This window comes from Danio aesculapii, chromosome 9 (genome assembly GCF_903798145.1).
Source record: "Danio aesculapii chromosome 9, fDanAes4.1, whole genome shotgun sequence".
Lineage (NCBI taxonomy): Eukaryota > Metazoa > Chordata > Actinopteri > Cypriniformes > Danionidae > Danio > Danio aesculapii.
The window spans coordinates 38,904,900-38,924,951 of record NC_079443.1 but is presented as its reverse complement, the minus strand read 5'-3'; the positions used below and the strand labels follow the sequence as shown (position 1 = coordinate 38,924,951).

Genomic DNA, 20,052 nt, shown 5'->3' with positions numbered 1-20,052 from the left:
TGCTTTTAAAAATCACGGTAACACTTTATAATAACTACACATTATGAATCATTTATTAAACATTAGCAAATAGTAAAATAATATAAAGAAAATAAATAGACAATAAAGGACTTTATTCATTTCTATTCATTTGAAGATATACAAACGAAACTGTATCAAATGAAAATTAAACCTTTACAATCTTAACTAATATAAAATTACTGTGCAGTTTAAACATCACTAAATAACATTGATGTAACAAATGTTGCATCATATTATATTGTTCAATTATTATATTGTTGTTTTATCCAATTGTATGTTATATTTTGACACTCCTGTTATTCGATAAGGTTTAAACTTTACAGTAATATTACTTTTTAGAAAAGATTGCAAAGATTATTGTTCACTTAATACTGGCCTTAAATTGTCACTTATAAGGGATTTATAAAGCAAAAATATTTTTCTCTTTAGGTCACAAAACTGGATGATGTTGAGTTAATAAAGCATTTATTAACATAAAAATTAACCATTGATATATGCCTGAATAATAATATATAAATGTTGATTTGAATAGTTTATTTATCGTTTACTAACTCATTCTGAATCATCTTAAAATAGCACCAACTATTCTTAAATAACTGGTTTGTAAATAATGCAATCTTTAAATTAGTAATGAAAAATGAATCATAAAAACACAATTATTAAGCGCATTTTAAATGTGCTTATAAGCAAGAATAGAGCATTTGTGTATGTAGTTATAAACTGCTTAATCAAGGTATATACATGAATCAGAGACTGAAATTTAGTACATTTTAAGACCTTTTTAATACTCTATTTATACATTTTAAAACTCATCGCCCCTTAAGGTTTCAACCGTTAACATTGGTGACATTTTAACTTACAGTATATTTACTAAATACTGATTGTAAGAAACTAATCCTAATCTAAAACATCATTCACATACGTAATAAAAATGCAAATCCAGCAGGTGGTGCCCATAGAACAGCATAAAATAACGGTGCTGCCTTGGTTACTGCAGTAAACAAAGCAGTGTGATGTCAAATCTAGCAGGATATTTTCGATTTCAGAAACTATGTAGCATCCCACTATTCGCATATTAAATGCTAGCATACAACTATACATTGTATAATTAAAAATGATACAATATTTAATACCTTGCAATTCAGCATTTAAGACTTTTTAATACTTTTTAAGGGTCTTAAATTTCTGTAAATTGATTTAGCAACTTTCAATACTTTTTAAGACCCTGTGGACACCATGTTACTAATGTCTACTAATGTAGAGTTAATGCTTAACAAATAACAAACTCACTATTTGCTAATGGTTAATAGATGATTCATAGTGTGTATAAAGTATTGCCAAAATCACCTTAAATTAAAAGATGTACATAAAGCAATATGTATGAATACTTTATAATTGAAGTAAATAAATGTAGAGCATTGCATTCATGAGAGCTGCCTTAAAATAGTCTTTCATATTTCTTTTTCCTTGCAGCAGCCAACTTTGTCTTGTTCATTAAGAGTCTTTGTGAGGCACTATTCTTTGTAAAGCTGGTTTAGAACAATATGCAATACAAAAAGCACAATAAAACTGAGATTAATTGAAATGAATTGCATTTCACAAATAATAACTGAGTATTAAAAGACACGAATAATGAATCTCCCTTTGTTTCTTTGATGGTAAACATTTGTAATGGTTCAGAATTGTAAAGATACACATACATCACATTTAACTGTTGATGCATACTTAAACCATTAAATAAAACATTATATGCAGGAAGCTACGGTGCCATTAAGCAGATGTTATGCCACCTGCACATTTCAGAGCTTCAAATAATTGCTGTCGCACATGTTGCTTTAGGAGGATGCACCAAAATTTGGATTCATTTCCCTATAACTCTGACTAAAGGATTGATATGAGCCTGGATACGTGCTTTGAGACATAAACTACAGCTGCAGTGTTTTGGAAAAAAACAGAAGGCTTACATGGAGCATAAAACATGACCAAGGCGTGTTTCTTCTTTTTCAGCGATTCTCTGAAATCTTCGGCTCCCAGGTGGCTCACGCTGGACGGCATCTCATCCCATGACTTTTCTGGAGGAGGTGGAGCCTGGGGACTGAGAGCAAGAGAGACAGAAAAGCCTGTGAGATAATAGGTGAGTGGTTGGGAAGGAGATATCTGGAACTGCAACAATTACATCATGTTAGGTTTCTAGATAATAATACATTCAAATTATCAGGATAATATACTGATTAAAAGGCTGATGCCTATTAATTAATCATTAACTAGATGGTTTCAAAATATTTAAGCCACAAAATTTACATTACTTGAAATAATTGCTGAAATAAAGTAAAAAATAAAACAACAACTAACTATAGAGACACCGTTACATTTAATTCATCGTTTCAGTTAAATGGTCATCTTCACTGTATATACAAAAAAAAAAATGCAACTATGCTTAGGCCACAGGTAGTAATTTTAGTTTTGCTTACATATTTGCCTTTTTGACTCTCATTGTGCAGGTAGCTTTAATGCTTTCAGCTAAAAATCTAAAATAATCTACTTTAAATGGATGGTTCACCCCAAAAATAAAATGTCCTCAATATTTACTCACACTTATTCATTCATTCATTCTCCTTCAGCTAAGTCCCTTATTTATCAGGAGTTTCCACAGTGGAATGAACTGGCAATTATTCTGGCATATGTTTTATGCAGCGGATGCACTTCCAGCCGCAACCCAGTACTTGGAACCACCCATACACACACGCACTCATATATCGTCCAATTCACTTTGGGTTGTGGGGGAAATCGGAGCACCCGGAAGAAACCCACATGAACACATGGAGAACATGCAAACTCCTTACAGACCCAACTGACCCAGCCGGGACTTGAGCCAGTGACCTTCTTGCTGTGAGGCAACAGTTCTAACGAGTCACAGTGCCACCCCATTCTGAAGAATGTTGGGAAAAAGCTGCCATTTTTTGTTCTTACCATGTCAACATTCTTCAATATAACCATCTTGTTTTGTGTTTAACAGAAGAAAGATGTTCATAAAAGTTGAGCCACTTGAGTGTGAATAAATGATGAGAATTTTTTTTATTTTTGGGTGAACTATCGCTTTAATAGTGTACTGAAAGAGTCCAATACCGTTGATCAGAGAGAAGATTTTTTTCCAACACATTTCTGAACATAATAGTTTTAATAACTCACTTCTAATAACTGATTTATTTTATCTTTGCCATGATGACAGTACATCATATTTTGCTAGATATATTTCAAGATACTTCTATACAGCTTAAAGTGACAATTAAAGGCTTAACTACTGTAGGTTAATTACACAAACCATTGTATGAAGATAGTTTGTTTTGTAGACAATTGAAAAACAAATATTGCTTAAAGGGGCTAATAATATTGACCTAAAAATGTTTTTTTTTTTAAATTAATAACTGCTTTTATTCTAGCCGAAATCAAACAAATAAGACTTTCTCCGGTAGAAAAAAAATATTATAGGAAATACTAGGAAAAAGTCCTTGCTCTGTTAAACATTATTTGAAAAATATTTGAAAGAGAAAAAAAAATAATAATAAAAATCACAAGAGGGCATAATAAACTTCAAAACATGAGTGCACTTTCAGGTAGAAACAAACTAAACTTTAACTGAATATCATTTACAACATCACTACCTGTTATCCACAGCCTCAGGCAAATGGTCTTTAATGACGCCTGGTTCAAGAAACAAATCATTCTTTTAAACTGACTCTTCTTAAAGTCTACTTAATCGACTGAACCGTCTGAAAGAGTTTCCAGGTTGAGAGATCACAAAGAAGAATGTGACATTCTCCATTTGCCTGAGGCTGTTGGATTGGAGGTAATAATGTTGTAACTCATGTTCAGTTTCATGCACAGAACTATCGATTCAGTTCAAAAGACCTCAATGTATGGTCAGTACCCACAGGTATAAATTTTGCATTCCTTGATATGTTTTTTGATCTTATAGTGATGGCTACTATTGACTTGCACTATATGAATCACCAAGGACCAAATTTTGAGTAGAAGAAAAAATAATTCCTTAACATTCATCTTGGATGGCCTGAGGCTGTATAAATTAATGGCTAATTTTTAATATTGGAAGAAGCATCTCTTTAACTTCAGGTCTCCTAACTTCTTATGTCACATGTTATTGCTATATTGCATGTCTAAAAGTCTACAGTAATGCTATGCGTCTGCCTACAGCCTGTTCTGGGACCAGTGTGATGGCTCTTAAACTCCCAGCTGATGCCCGCACAGCAGGACTGCTCCACGATCAAAGCAAGGGCAAGCTCTTCCACTGAGAGGTCAGTTTAGCAGTGATTGATTGAAGTCAAGCTCCGTTGAACACATCCCAAAGAGTCAAGGGAGACAGCAGTGTAAAAGTACATTTTCAAGACTCCCAGCCCACACGCAGGTCACTCTAAAGAATCAGTCAGTGCATGTTTTTGAGAGCACGTTCCCATTGACTGAACCCCCTGTCAGTTGTGTGGCCCTCTTAGTGTGAAGTTTGGTAATGCGTGAAAAACATCTCCAGGTCGAATGTGTGTGGCCCTTTCAAACAATTCCTTAGTCTTAGTCAAAGAAATTCACTCCTTTAAAAACAGTCGAGCATTTGTTTTATCTACAGTAGGTGACATTTAGTTATCACTTTAACATACAAAACAAAACCCAAAAAAAACGGGTGCTGGGCGCATTTTTAGTATTTAAAAAAGACCTTCCGGATTATTTTTAGAGTTAAAAGACTGCAGAGAGTAAGAGCAGCACAACAAAAAGCAATTTATTCCTCACCTGTACCTGACCTTAGATGAGGGCTAAATCCACCTCCATCAGACATAAATATTGCAAGATGTGAAGAAATAAATCAAAGCAAAAACAAGCATTTGCAGGTCATTCAGAACCTCAACCACCTACATAAACAACTACATCTACACAGTAAAAAACAAAACAGCCATTGTGTTTGATCTGTTTTGAGGATGAAGACAAGATAAATATTTTTGCTACAGTTTTATATAGAAATAGCACAAAGACAAGACACAAAATAAAAATAATTATTTGTAGAATATAAATAATAGTAATCAGGGTTCATACACATTTTTACTACTAAAATTCCATGACTTTTCCAAAACATTCAGGTAAATATTCATGGTCTTGTTTCGTGTTTCATGTAATGTCTATGTACACATGGTAAATAAGAAAAAAAATGCACATTCAAAATGATTTCAGCATATCAAAAAATATGTGACAATCCATGTCATTTATATTTATTTTTATATCTGTAAAACCATTTTTAGAAAGTATCTTGCTGTCTGCATACATTTTTCTAAAGGTTAGTTTGTGTTTTCACAAGACTTAAGATTAGTAAAAATTAGCCTTTAGTACCTACAGTACCTTACCTCTGCAGTTAGATATTGTTTCTGGACACAACACTTAAAATGCATCTTGAATTACGGTGAAAGCAAGTGAAAGAGAAGCGAAGCTAAAATTGCTTTTGATTTTTGAAGTTATTGGTAAGTTTACCCCATGAAGGGATGGACAGCTCAATATTATTTTATTTAAAATGTACCCAATTTTATAATCTCTAATATATTCAATACACAGATAATTGTTAAACAAATTTTCATGATATTTCCAAAACAATTTGGCTGTATATATGTTTTTCCAGAACTTTTCCAGGCCCGGAAAACGTCTTTTCAAAACTTCATGACTTTTCCAGGTTTCCCAAGATTGTATGAACCCAGAATAATGATTGTTGTTATTTATTATTATTATTATTAGTAGTAGTAGTGGTAGTAGTAGCAAAATGCATAAATAATATACAATTAAAGGGGTCATCAAGAGTGTTTTTTAAGACTTAATTGCGTTTATGGGGTGCATAAAAATGTATGCTTCATTTATATAAATATCACACAATTTTTGTCAGATGCATTACTATAATTTTATACTGCTACTCAGCTAATATACAAATTACAAGTGACGGGTCGTTCTTGAATGATTCGTTCATTTTGAACAAATCTTTTATGTGACTCTAGAGCATTAAGTCCTCTCAGGGAGTGATTCGTTCATTCATTAATTCATTTTTCAAGTCCTCTATCGGGTTTGAGTCGTTTGTTCATCACATGAAAGTAGGAAGCCAATCATATGCAGTCAGAGATAGAAAAAGATTTGATCCGTTTATCTCACGAGTCCTCAGTTTTGAGTCATCTCTCTTTACGTGCTGTCACATGATAAACGAATGACTCAAAAACCCAAAACTTAAAAGGTAAACGAAGACTCAAATTTGAAGACATGCCAGATGAGATGATCAGAGTTAATCATAGACAAAACACCAGGTAAACAATCAAGGATTATTTTTTCTTTCTTAGTATAGTAGCATTCTAGTTATGACTTGTTTATAGTGTGATCAATGCTTGGGCTAGTCGTAGATATGTTTGGAAGAATCTCATAACATTTTAATGTTATTTTGGCAAATTGAACACAATACACAAAATGACTCGAAAAAAAATTCATTCATTTCGATAAACGAGACTCAAACGTCAGAGTCAGTAAAATGATACGAACTTCCCATCACTAAAAATTACTATCATATTTCCTGGTTCCTCCGAAGGCCCTCCCTCAACGGGCTCTGATTGGTCAGCTAACATAACGTGTTCACAAATTGGCTCTACGTCACCAGGAAACGTCATGTCTTTTATTAGCACTTCAGCATTTAGTGTAAAAATTTTGGTCATGCCTGGTCTCTGAAATAAAATTTGACAAGTATCTTTCATATATTTGAGTTATAAGCATGTGTAAGTAAAATGAAACGTTCACAAATCTTTTGCAAACTCGTGTTCAAGTTCATGATTAATTTAAATGTAGAATGCATGAAAAGCAACCTCAAATAGTCAACTCACTTTTTCAGCCATTCGATGATCTTATCTTTGCTCCGGAGATGAGGAAGCGTGTACTTTTCCTCTCCTTTTTCAAAATACTTCACTGTGGGAAAGCCTGAGATTTTGAACCGCTCTCCGGTGGACTTGTGAATGGTGGCATCCACTGCTGCCAATACACCTGGACTCTGAAACCACATGCACATTAACAGTCATATTTTAAAGGGGACCTATTATGCCCTTTTTTACAAGATGTAAAATAAGTATCTGATGTTCCTAGAGTGTGGATTTTAAGTTTCAGCTCAATATACCCCAAAAATAATGCTTTATAACTCTTTGAAACTGCCCCTTTTAGACTTTGATCCTAATTGTGCTGATTTGATGACTGTCGCTTTAAATTCAAATGAGTGTTCCCAGCTCTCTTTTGAAGGCGGGGCTACAGATGCCTGTTTGTCAGCATAGTGGCAGATTAAAAAACAAGCCTAATGGCCTATGCTAATGAGGAAGAGATAATGTTAATAATGGGTAAGATAAAGTCAATAATGGGCAGTACTTTCCCCCTCTGATGACACGTACAAAGGGAGAATGTCAATCAGTGTTTCTGCACGCTGTTTTCATCAAGTGTAATTATAAAAATAAAATTAATAACTTACTCACAAACTGTTGCCACACAACTGTGTTTTAACCCTTTATAAAAGTGATTTTTATATAATAGGTCCCCTTTAATTGACATATGGACAATTAGTAATGTTACTGTGGTCACAAGTAAATTCAGCATACTCATTATTATTAAACCCCAAGTCTCTCTACAAACTTTTAAGCAATTATGGAACTCACGTTTTAAATGTCTATGCACAACTTGATTAAAATCAGAAGCATAATTTGAGAACAGATCAAGCTGCAATTTTTAATACTGATTGTGTTTTGTGGTTGAAGGGACCTCCTGTAGGTGGAGGAGATGAGATGCATAATTATTCAGCAATTTATAAAGCTCACGAAAGGAAAAAAGGACAACAATTTACATAAACGTTTGTGTTTTTGTCTAATAGGTCTTTATGCAGTATTAGGGGTGTTTTTTGGAGTCGACTCTGATTCTCTACTCATAATTTTGGAGTCAGTGGAATCGACTAGGAATCGACTCCATTTAGATTCACTTAAAATAGTGCAAGGATTAAACATGTTGTATCATATCGCGCTTTATACAATGCTACTGGCGTCAATTGTAGTTTTACATTGTTACAAAAAAATAGTGATCAGCCTACACTTTTTTTTGTAGCTTATTGTAAAAGTCTAGTTTAGATAATTTAGGAAATTACATTGCAATGTTGGAGACAAAGTCAAAACATCAATTTATTAGCAAAATGTTTAATGGAAAGATGTGTAGCAGTTCATTAACAAAGAAACAACACCCCAATTAAGCCTAAACAATGTTTAAAAAAATAGTCTAAATATATATATCTTAATATAAATGTTTAATACTTGAGTACTGAGTGAACAAAATAATCTGGTGTAGCAGATGGTCACACAAGGCACGTCCTAAATCTGGTTGTTCTATTCTTTTTTTGACGCTCCAACCAATCAATATCAACAAAATAGCTATTTCCCATTTGATTTAATGACCTATTAAATATTAAACCCCATACACAAAATATTTAACTTAAATAATTCATGCATTAACAAACCTAAAATAAGCAGCGTGACAGACTGTGCCTTATCAAGCATATCATTTGGCTCTCTCTCGTGTGTGTGATTTTCTTTAAAGCATACTTTTAAATAGTTAATTACTTTACTTTTAAATATCACAGCTTGTTTTGTGCAATTTATTCATTATTGTAATTCAATAAGGGTGTTAATGGGATGGCATATGCCGGAAGAAAAAGAGTAATTCAGTTTTTGAACACTTAACTTCGGCTATATTTTTATTTAAAAATACTCTTTTGGAAAGGAATTTCGTTTAATATAATTTGTATCTTAATTCTGATGTATTTTTGTAGTTCTCTACAAAATAAAAAGAAGAATGAATATTAGGTGAAATTAAGTGCATTCAATGTGTATTGTCAGGTTTTGTGACTAAATAAATCTTGCCTACTTTTCTCATTATGATTAGTGTTATTTATTTATTATTTATTTGTGAAATAAACATAGGTTGAATAAAACATTTACTTGAGCAGCCAATATAACCTAACATAACATCATAATTTTACCTGCAGCGCTAATTTAAGACATCAATCCACCAATAGTATCCGATCCGCTTTAAATTCACACACATATACATTTATAGGCTATATTTCATTTTTAACACAGCAAACTTGACATCGAAGGCAGATGCAAACCAAAATGCTTTAAAACCAAAATGCAAAAGGTGTAAGTGCTTTAAAGGAATTTGAAAGTGAAAGCAAACTTCATCCTGCAGCACATCGAGTACTCATGGTTGCAAAATTCAAACACAAAATCGTAAAAGGTGTGAACATGCATTCAAAGCGGGCGCCTTCGGTGTTCATCGTGCTCGAGAATGAGCATTATAGCTGCAGCATGCAACTGCTTCATTCAGGAGGATTTGAAAAAACGGACTCGACTCTGGAAGTTGATTCCTGCCCTGGAATCGATTCCGGTACTCAGTCCATTGAGAGTCAAAGAATCGACTCTCAATTGGTTGATTTTGGAGTTGACTCCCCATCCCTATGCAGTATATTCATCTGTATATTTAACAGGTTTATATTAAGAGTATTAAAGTCATTTATCTACTTTTTTATCCTCATTCGTAAGACTCTTTGGATAAAAGCGTCTGCTAAATTAATGTAAAACGTTACAAATGTGCATTTTGATACAATTATTTGATAAAAAGAATTATATTAGGGTTTTTTTGTGTGTGAGTGGGACATAAAAACCACTGTTGCATTAATATACACTCAGAGTGCCGTCCACGCAAATAGCTGAAAATCATATTTACACAAAGGCCTATTACTAAGACAGATTTATGATGTACCTTGTGCCCTCAATTTGTTTTTGAGTTTGTGAAGACAACAGGCAAGGCTTGATGAAATGACAGCACAATTTGGCACAGCTTTGCATCCCCCATTACATAGCTGAGAAACAGACCATCATAATGAATGTTTTCTCAGCTTAAACTCAATTAACTTCCTCTATTTGCAAACATCTGTCAGTGGGATATCTTAAATCTGCGATGAGCGTCTTGGTCATTATCACAAACAAAGGATTTGTGTTGGAATTTGGGCACCAACCCCGCAGGGGCCAAATAATCTATGGACAGCGATCGGATCTGCGAGCCAATTAGAAGTGCATGCAAAGCAAACCACTTGACAAGCAAAACAAACACGTCTTGTTAAAGCAATGGCACTGCATTTCAACAACACGGCCACTTGAAGTTCTCCACCATCCACTTATAAAATGTCATGTTCGTTCCTCCTCCCATAATATTCATTTATTCACATTTAAACACCCTTATTTCAAACTCTCAGCAAGATGCAAATTGAAAATGCTTAAAAAAAATAAAAATCTCGACACATGGACTCTCTATTTAAACTGTGTGTAGGGCTGTGAGCAAAAGGAATGAGAAAAATAAATGACTTCAGCTCTCTCGGGGGAGAAGATGTGAGGACTAGAGCATGCATTAGATAATGCATAACGTGATGTTATTGAACCCCGAGAAGAGCATCACTCTGACTCGGTCCAAGCTGAAGGCTAGAGGGACGGCGCAGAGGAAAAGCAAAATGAGATAAATACTTCAACTATAAGACTCTGGTGACCACAATTGGCCTACAGCTCTGGACCAGAGAACAGAGCACACCCAGAAAATAAGAAACACACCACTAGTACAGCATTGCCAGATATGCTTGTGCACTGTAAATGTCTCAAGTTGTAATTTGAAAGCTTAAAAAATAATCATGTCATGCAGCAACGGAAATGTTAAATCAAAAGTTGTCGAAGAGTAAAACATTACTTGGGGTTTTGCTAAGGGGTCTTGTAAAATTGTTTTGGATGATGGAAAATTACAATTGGCTTATTTTTAATTGAGCCAATTGGACACAGACGTTTATGCGAGGAATGCCTCAAAGCAACAATTACACTGCTAGAACATTTTCATTAAGTACACAGGTGCTTCTTCCTTCCATGTTGTCTCTCGCAAAGCCCAAGGATGTTTGGATTTTAAAGGGGACCTATCATGTCTCTTTTTACAAGATGTAAAGTAAGTCTCTGATGTCCCAAGAGTGTGTATGTGAAGTTTCAGCTCAAAATATTCCACATAAAATGTTTTATAGCTCTTTGAAACTGCCTCTTTTAGACTTGGATCAAAATTGTGCTGTTTTTGGTAACTGTTGCTTTAAATTCAAACAAGATTTTGCTCCACGCCCTCTTTTCAAAAGAGGGGGGAGTTATAAATGCCTATGCATCAGCATAGCAGCAGATTTAAAATGTAATGGTGGATGGCTGCTTCTCACTCAGGGCTGTCTATGCTAATGAGGGAGATATTGTCACTAGTGGGCGGGGCTTTCTCCCTCTGATGACACAGACAAATGTCAATCAAAGTGTTTCTGCAGACTGTTTTGATGAAGTGTAATTATAAAAATAGAATTCATTAATTGTTATCATTAGAGGCTGGCTATATTCACACACTTTTGCCACACAACATACAAGCATATATGTAAGGGAACAACCGAAGAGAGGCCTTTGAACAATTAAAATATAATGTACACCTGAGATGGTGCCGTTGCACTATGGGTGTGCAATATTTTATAGATAATTCAACAGGCCATGGTGATATATTCCACTTAAGAGTATAATCTGGTTACCTCATACAAAGATATTTTAATTTAAGAAATGTGTCTAGTTTGGCCATATAATGTTATGTTAATTATTTTTTACATATTCATTTTTTTTTACACAATTCCATCATTTTAGAGCTAAAAACCCATCTTGAACCAGTAACATTACACTGCTATGAAGTTATTAGAGATTAAGACAAATAGCTTTGTAATTTTGTATGCTATTATTCTGTAATATTTTTACTTAAATGTGTTTTTTTCAGTTGTAGGCTATAAAAATCATTTGACAAGCGATTTGGAATTTCTAAGTAACTCCACACCATAGAATATAAGTGAAATAATTAGAACAATTTTACAACCCTGTAGTTCAAGAAAACAATAACACGAGTAGAAGGAACTCACATTTGGGTCTTTGTTAAGGAACTCGGCAGCATCGTCATACTCTGGCTTCATCTTTTTACAGTGACCACACCCTTAAAAAACACAAAAAAATAGAACAAAAAATAAATAAATTTAAAAAATACAATCGAGAAATGTATAAAGCAAAATGTGGTTTTACATCAGGGCTGTTGAAGTTATGCAAAATTACACCTAATTGAGATTTGATGATTATGGTACTTCATTCTGCATTCTAAAACAAACATTAAAGTAATCCAAATTATAATACAATTCAATGCTTTGAGGCCAGTGAGATTTGTTTAAACAACAACAAAAAAAATGTTTACTTATTGAGGATTCATTAAATTGATTAAAACTAACAGTAAAGAGTTTAAGATTTAAGATTCTTTAACAAAAGAATTATATTTCAAATAATTGCTTTTAAAAGCTCTCTTGATCAATGAATCCTGGAAAACTTATGGCTTCCAAACTAGATGAAACAGTTTTGAACAGTGATAATAATCATAAATGTTTCATTAAGCCATGTTTCTTTAAGGGCCATTAAGCATATATTAAAATTAACTGGAGATTATTCCACAGAAAACTGGAATAATGGTTGCTGAAAATAGAAATGGTTAAAAAAAAAACAGCTAAACATAAACTTGACCTAAGGGGTATTGCACAAAAGCATATTTTTAAAAAATCCAGGATAACAGAAAAAGCGCTGCTTGACCTCATTTATTCATATGAGAGTGTGAAACATATTAACAAATTAACAGTTGTTCACATTGTCTTAAATGTGACCAGTGGACATTCATGTTACTCAGGAAATGTATCATGAATATTAACGGCAAACACTTACTTTACCCAATATTGTGCAATAATTTGATCTGTTAAGTTTATTTGATCTATTTAATCATCATCTACAGTATCTACTCTTTAATCTCGTTCATCCATTTTTTTGCAACTGATTTTATTTAATCTACATTTGTTTTTCTAATCGTTCATCTATTTTATCTCTCCCCTATACAGAAATTTGAAATGGCCACATAATAGAGAACACACAAAATCATTGCTACATATTTTTAATTCCAATGCTTGAAAAATATATGTTAATGGCCAAGAACATGGAGTCTGAAAGCAGAACTAACAGATACATCTTTAGAATAATCATAGCCTAGTTGTTAGGCTTCTCCTGGAGTAACACAGACTTAATAGACTTAAAATAATGTTAAGCCTGTTGCTTTTAAAATGATTAGTTGACTTTACTTAAAAATTTAACGCAGTGCGTTGACTCACTTTTTTTTTTTTTTTTAAGTAAATTAACTATGTGCGTGATTATAAAAAAATAAATAAAAGCAACTTAACGGTTTCAAGTTACAATGGGTTTACTCACTTTAAGTAAAGTCAACTTGTCGCTTTTAAGGCAATGTGTTTACTCACCTTTATTAAGTAAAGTAAATAATCCCTTTTTACAGTGTAGTAGTAATTTAGCCTGTTTTAATGCAACTGGGTCAGGGCTAAACCAGGATAGTTGAAAAATCCCAGCTTAATCTCTTATCTTGCTTTTGAGCAATACCCCTAAGGTTCAGAAGTCAGTAAGACTAGCCGCACCTGCATAAACCACAGTTGTAAACAGAGTTGTCATGTACTGTATAATTGACACAGCAGGAAAAAAAAAACTCAACAACTCTAAATAGATGAAAGATTACATTTGAGCCATGAAATAATCAGAAACAGCACTCATTTACCCTTCAAGTATTCCAACTCTCCACCTGTTACATAACCATAACATCCTACCAGAAAAATCTTAAAACAGATCACACTCATACAAGCCTGGATTTAATGTGTATTTATTAACACAATGGGAAAAGGAGCAAATCAGGTCACTGTTTCATGAAATGTGTTTGCATTTCTGCTAACAACTATGCACAACTCTTTTTATTAATAACAGTGACTTTGAATCAGGTCACATGAAATTTGCACACCAAGGGAGGTGTTTGTCAGTTTGCATGTTGTCTCAGTTAATCTGACACAAAAATGGGTAATTTCCCCCTCCCTGCTACACTCAACAGTGATGATTACGCTTGCTGAGAGGCCTAACCGATGTTGTCATTGGCATGATGATAGCTGCGTGCATGTAAACCAATGTTTGCATGTAAACAAGGATATTGCATTTGGTCTTGCTGATGAGAATGTAAACAAGTCATCCTGTACCTTCTGAGTGAGAGAGTGAGAGAGTGAGAGAGAGAGAGAGAGAGAGAGAGAGAGAGAGAGAGAGAGAGAGAGAGAGAGAGAGAGAGAGAGAGAGAGAGAGAGAGAGAGAGAGAGAGAGAGAGAGAGAGAGAGAGAATATACTCTAGGCTCAGTGGTGGATTGGTAGGATACATCCTGTGCCATCCTGTACAGGAAATGAATATGTTCTATCAGAGGTGTTTGATCAAAAATGTATGAAAGCTGAGCGCCGTCTTCCTTCAATAACACAAAAAAGCAACCTCACAAGAAATTTAAACACTAGTGACATTCTTGCATCAGCAAGTGTCAGGTTGACTCATTTGAGAATAAAATTGACAGTCTAAAACATCATCAGTGCATTGCAATTCAGCAAAGATAAACGAGCATTTATTTTGACGTCTTTTGACCTCTAAAGTGGTTCAAAATTGACACATAAATAGTGGTTTTATTTCAACACCATTGTACATTAATTTGATCTATTTACTATAAAATAGCCATATGCTGTAAAACATTTAATATATTATGTTTCAATGTTTTTCTATAAATGATATGGTTACGCCTTCTATAAATCAAATGCTTATGTCTTATTGCATATGATCAAGCCTGAAATTATTCATACCCCTGGCAAATTCTGACTTAAAAGTTTTAGATCAAATGTAAATAAAAGCTGAGAAATATTTTTTTTTTCACATTGATGCCTCTCGTACATCTTCTTGTTATCTTTTGGAAGAAGCCAGAGTAATTTCTGGTCCAAAAAAAAAAATGGCTGGTTGAATAAAAGTCAGTCAGAATTTTCTTTATTTGTTTATCAGAGTGATGAAAACCAACAACACTTTCAGCCAAATAGCCTGATAATTGTTCTGGGGATCTGGGGAACCATCGTTAGCCAACTAAGGTCGCAAGTTGCATCATTACAAACATAGTTCATTGATTTGGTGCTTCCCAAATCTATCATTCCAACGAACATTCGCAAACTGCATCGCAAACTTGTACGTTTGCAACTACATCTCTAGAGCTGTAGTTAGAAGCATAGTTCCTGGCTGTGGTCAATTCCCAGTTATCCCCCCTATGCCCTATTCCTTTCAAACGTGCAACATTTAAACTCGGAATGATTAAAAAAAAGGCTGCACGGTGGCACGTTTGCCTCACAGCAAGGAGGTCACTGGTTCGAGCCTCGGCCAGGTCAGTTGGCGTTTCTGTGTGGAGCTTGCATGTTCTCCCCGTGTTCGCGTGGGTTTCCTCCGGGTGCTCCGATTTCCCCCACAAGTCCAAAGGCATGCGCTATAGGTGAACTGGGCAGGCTAAATTGTCCATAGTCTAAGTGTGTAAATGAGTGTGTGTGGGTGTTTCCCAGTGATGGGTTGCAGCTGGAAGGGCATCCGCTGCATAGAACATGTGCTGGATAAGTTGGCGGTTTATTCTGCTGTGGCGACCCCAGATTAATAAAGGGACTAAGCCCCAAAGAAAATGAATGAATGATTTTTAAAAAATCATTAAAGTTATCTCTCCTAGGTGTAACTTGCTTTCAAAGTATTTTTTACAGTTCAGTTTGAGCGATCTTCACATTGACAATTGCGCTCTCTTCGTAGTGCACTTTGAAATCATTTATGCCATTTTGAACACAGCCGTGGCTCATGACGAAAGCTATCAACTCTACGTTACATCTCCAAAGCTTATGAAAACAAAAATATATAGGTTACATTAATAGTTTTAATTTATAATGGCTTAAGCTATTTATTAAGAAATGTATATGAACTCTATTGGGCCTATGCTTGAATATTTCTGCAGTGGTTGAAAGTTGTAAAAGTTGACTACTAGACTACTTAAATAGACTACTTAAAATTGTATACGTTTTATTTCTTAATACCTATAATAATTAAAACCATTAACGTGATGATTTATATATGAGATTAGAATACGTGTTAGCTTTTTGTAAGTGGTTTTATGTTTTAGAATAGACTGTGGAATATTCTCAATAATCTTTGTAAAAGAAACATGGGCCCTATATGTGCTGATTACATACAATTCACTTAATATGGAAAACAAGAGCATGTTTTCACAAAAACTAATATTAGATTTTTTTTTATTTTTAAATGCGTGTAAAACAATATAATTAGCACAAAAAGTTATAGGGTTTTTCTCTAAAGAAGTTGTTACTCCACTCTATTTACAGTGCCGTTATGGGTGTTTTACGTTAACTAACGTGGTTCAAATGATGGATCTGCGACAAAAAAGTTTTGGGAAACACTCGTCACTACAACGTTCTTTTCCCAAATTATACTGTCGTACTATGATAGTTCAGCCACGAGTTATGTCGTTGTTTGAGAAATGCACCCCTGTCCGATAAATATTGTGGATCCCTAATAGGAATAGGCCCTTCAGAATAGAATGGAACTTTAATTGGCTTTAAATGGTAATCAAGCCCCAAGCCCCGCCCCTAAACTGAATCCTGAAATGAACACCATGGCAAGAGCAGTGCTGTCAATACTTACATGGAGCATAGAACATAACCAGGGCTGACGGATGTTCCTCCAGGAACGAGTCGAAAGAGTCATCGGTCAGATGGAAGACCGCCGAGCCGGACTCTGACCAGGGAACCTCTGGAGTCTTAGGTTGTGGTGGCTGAGGGCTGTGCAACATATAAAACAAAAAGTTAAAAACGATTCCATCAGTCAACACATATTTGTTGTCTCAAAGTCTAGTATGAACTTCTTGACTTTGGATCAGTACATGACTACAGCTCTCCGAATGACTAATGCAAGGCTCTAAGCTCGAAGTTGAACACATCTCACAACTCATTTCAGCTCACTACATCTGGTGGGGAACAGTTACACCCACAAGACTGAAGAGAGCTAGCCTGAGCCCACAATTCACATCTGTCTTTTGACGGGCTCTGTGCCCAAACAAGAATGGCCCAAATGATTTCTTTGTAGAGCGCACGGAGCCATAAGCTAGAAGTGCATCCATCAGCTGAGCAAAGATCAGCAAACCCAAGCATTCAGTGGGTAAAGTGCATCAGTAAATGTTTCCATGATCAAGCTCACTTTCGTTTTTCTTCATTCAAAATTAATGCTACAAGACAAGCCAGAGATACATCTGCAAGTGCTTTGAGAGCAAAAGTTTGCAACTGGAGTTTTTTTTTAACATGCACTTGTATTGGTCAGTTGGTTAGTAGGTTAAAATAAAGAAAAACTTTAAAATAGAAGTTTCACAGTAAACTACTGTACGGTGGTAAAGTTTTTTAGGAGCCATTGTACAGTTTTCCTGATCACACGATCGATCAGAAATCATTCTAGTATGCTTATTTGGTGCTTATGAATCAATTCTTATTAATATTGAAAACAGTTGTGCTGCTTCATTTTTTGTGGAAACTGATATTTATTCCCCAGGACTCTTTGATAAACAGAAAGGTAAGCATTTAATAAAAAAAGCACTTTTATTACCTAAAATTCACTAAAATAACCCTTGTGTGTTGTTGGGGATGTTTTGATCCTCTCTGGGGTGATTCTGACTCATAATTTGGCCACAACTTTGTTGTGTTTCAGCAAATGGAATGATTTTTGACACATATTTTGTAAAAATGCATTGAAAATGTTCAAACATTTGACAATGCACTCACAGTGACAATTTTTCTACCCTTCGATTATGTTTGTTCCCCATTGACTTCCATTATAATGACATTTTTTGATTGCAAAGCCATCACATCATGTAATCATGCATTCTTGATTGTTGCTGGTTTTTCCATTTTTACTGCTGAGCATCAGTTTTAGTGCAAAAAAAGCTTCTGTCTTCTATATGGATTATAGTGTGTGTGTGTGTGTGTGTGTGTGTGTGTGTGCGTGTGTGCGTGTGCGTGTGTGTGTGCGTGTGTGTGTTTACTCTCAGAACATAGTAAACATAGTAAATGTATATATGCACAAACTATAATCTGCTGTTTTACTCCATAGAACTCCATATTAAAGTCAGAACCTTTTTTTGCACAGGCCTAACCTAAAGGGCTAATGCTGCCAACTGATGATCAACAGTAAAAATATTTTTTTTAGCTCTTCCCAACAGGGAAAACCACCAATAATTAAGAATGCATAATTATATAGTATCATGGTTTTGCAATCAAACAATACCATTATAAGGGAAGTCGATGGGGCAAAAACAGCCATAAACACAACAAAGGGGTAGTAAATTTGAACAGTAAACAAGGGTTAACGTTATGGATGCTTTTACTGTCACTATTGATCAATTTAAATGCATCAAAAATTCTCTTTCTGACCCCAAATATTAAGTAAACAAATGTGCACTTTATTATTATTAAAATGTCTAACTTTTGGACAGAAAAAATCTAGCAAAAAAAAAAAAAAAAGAAAATCTAAAGACCCTGTTTTTTGTTTGCATAATGCAGATGTTTCAGTGTAGAAGGACTGAAATTTTGAAAACTGAGGCACAGCTATCCACAAATCACTCTCCGACTGGTCTTCTGAACTATTGAGTATTGTACCTTGATTCGTCAAGCCCCTCTTATACGGCCATTACACTACCGGTAGTACCGTAAATGGTTGTGTATCATCACGTTTAGTGTAGACAGAGATCATTTTACTGAAAAACAATAAAAACGTCAGTCTGGATGAGGAGCATTTTCAATCTGAAACACAGCTTTAAAATGAAAACGCACTAGGGTGGACACAGCCTTAGTAAGAAGATACTAAATCTGGCTACTCATTACTACACATAAAATATTAATGTATCTTGCCAAATGCACAAAATTCTTAACCTGAACAATAAATAATTTTGTATAAATAAATATTTTTAAATAATTACATGAATAAATTATTAAATAATTATTATATTAAATAAGATGCTGTTATATAAAAGTGCTGTTCTGGTTTAACTCATGTTGTCTTGTTTACACCATGCAGCATAAGCATGTTTTTCGTTTTTTATATCTTATGACATAAACATTTTATTTTACAATATTTTATGACTGGAACATTTATGCAATTCATGAATTACTGTACACGTTGCATTAGCTCTTAGATAGGAAGTGTAGATTTGTGTGTTTTATTTACACTGTCAGTTTGATTCATCCTTAAAACACAGCAGAGGGCTTAAAGCCACATCACATCTCTGTAAGGAGACACAGAGGAGTGTTTATATCCAGTGTTTTACAGCGCACATCATATCTTTCACACCACAGTTCCTGCAAAACATACCGGTCGAGGCCACAGGCAAAAGTCCAAGATGTCACACCTCTAATACATAGTGATTCTTTACAGCTTTTAAGGTAGCAAAGGGTGTGAGGATGAATGAAATGAGGTTGTGTGTGTATGTTCTTTTTTGAGAGCAGCTTGTTTATTTACTCACTTTTTCAACCAATCAGTGATGTCTTTGGACGTGGCTCCATAATTCTCGTAGTGATGCAAGAACTTCCCCTTCCTTTTGGGAAAAAGAACAAAAAAGGACAACAAATATTTATGGTTAACTCAAATAATGCAAATAAATTACTGAAGCAGAATAAATTGTGTTGTTAATGTAATTAACTTCACAGAGGTTTACTTTTCTGGATATAGCAAATGATGACAAAATAAGCGTCAAAGAAGATAAACAGCATATGCCTAATTTTAATCTTGTGATTAATCACTTTTACACACTAACATAAAAAAATTAATTAACCACAATTAAAAATGTAATTTATTGACAGTCCTAGAAAAACAACAACAACATTTTTTTTTAAGTTTGTTGGATCTGTGACCTATTGTTTGGTG

General features: G+C 34.4%; 1 protein-coding gene across 1 annotated transcript in view; it reads right to left on the bottom strand.

Moving 5' to 3' along the window:
• pdia5 (protein disulfide isomerase family A, member 5) overlaps positions 1-20,052 on the bottom strand; it is an 88,916-nt gene that overhangs the window by 20,818 nt on the left and 48,046 nt on the right. Inside the window, exons 10-14 of the mRNA XM_056465658.1 lie at positions 19,652-19,723; positions 16,789-16,925; positions 12,086-12,156; positions 6,924-7,087; positions 1,986-2,116 (exon numbers count right to left, since the gene is read on the bottom strand). Of these exons, the coding sequence (XP_056321633.1) occupies positions 1,986-2,116; positions 6,924-7,087; positions 12,086-12,156; positions 16,789-16,925; positions 19,652-19,723 (575 nt within the window). The remainder of the gene's footprint in view (positions 1-1,985; positions 2,117-6,923; positions 7,088-12,085; positions 12,157-16,788; positions 16,926-19,651; positions 19,724-20,052) is intronic.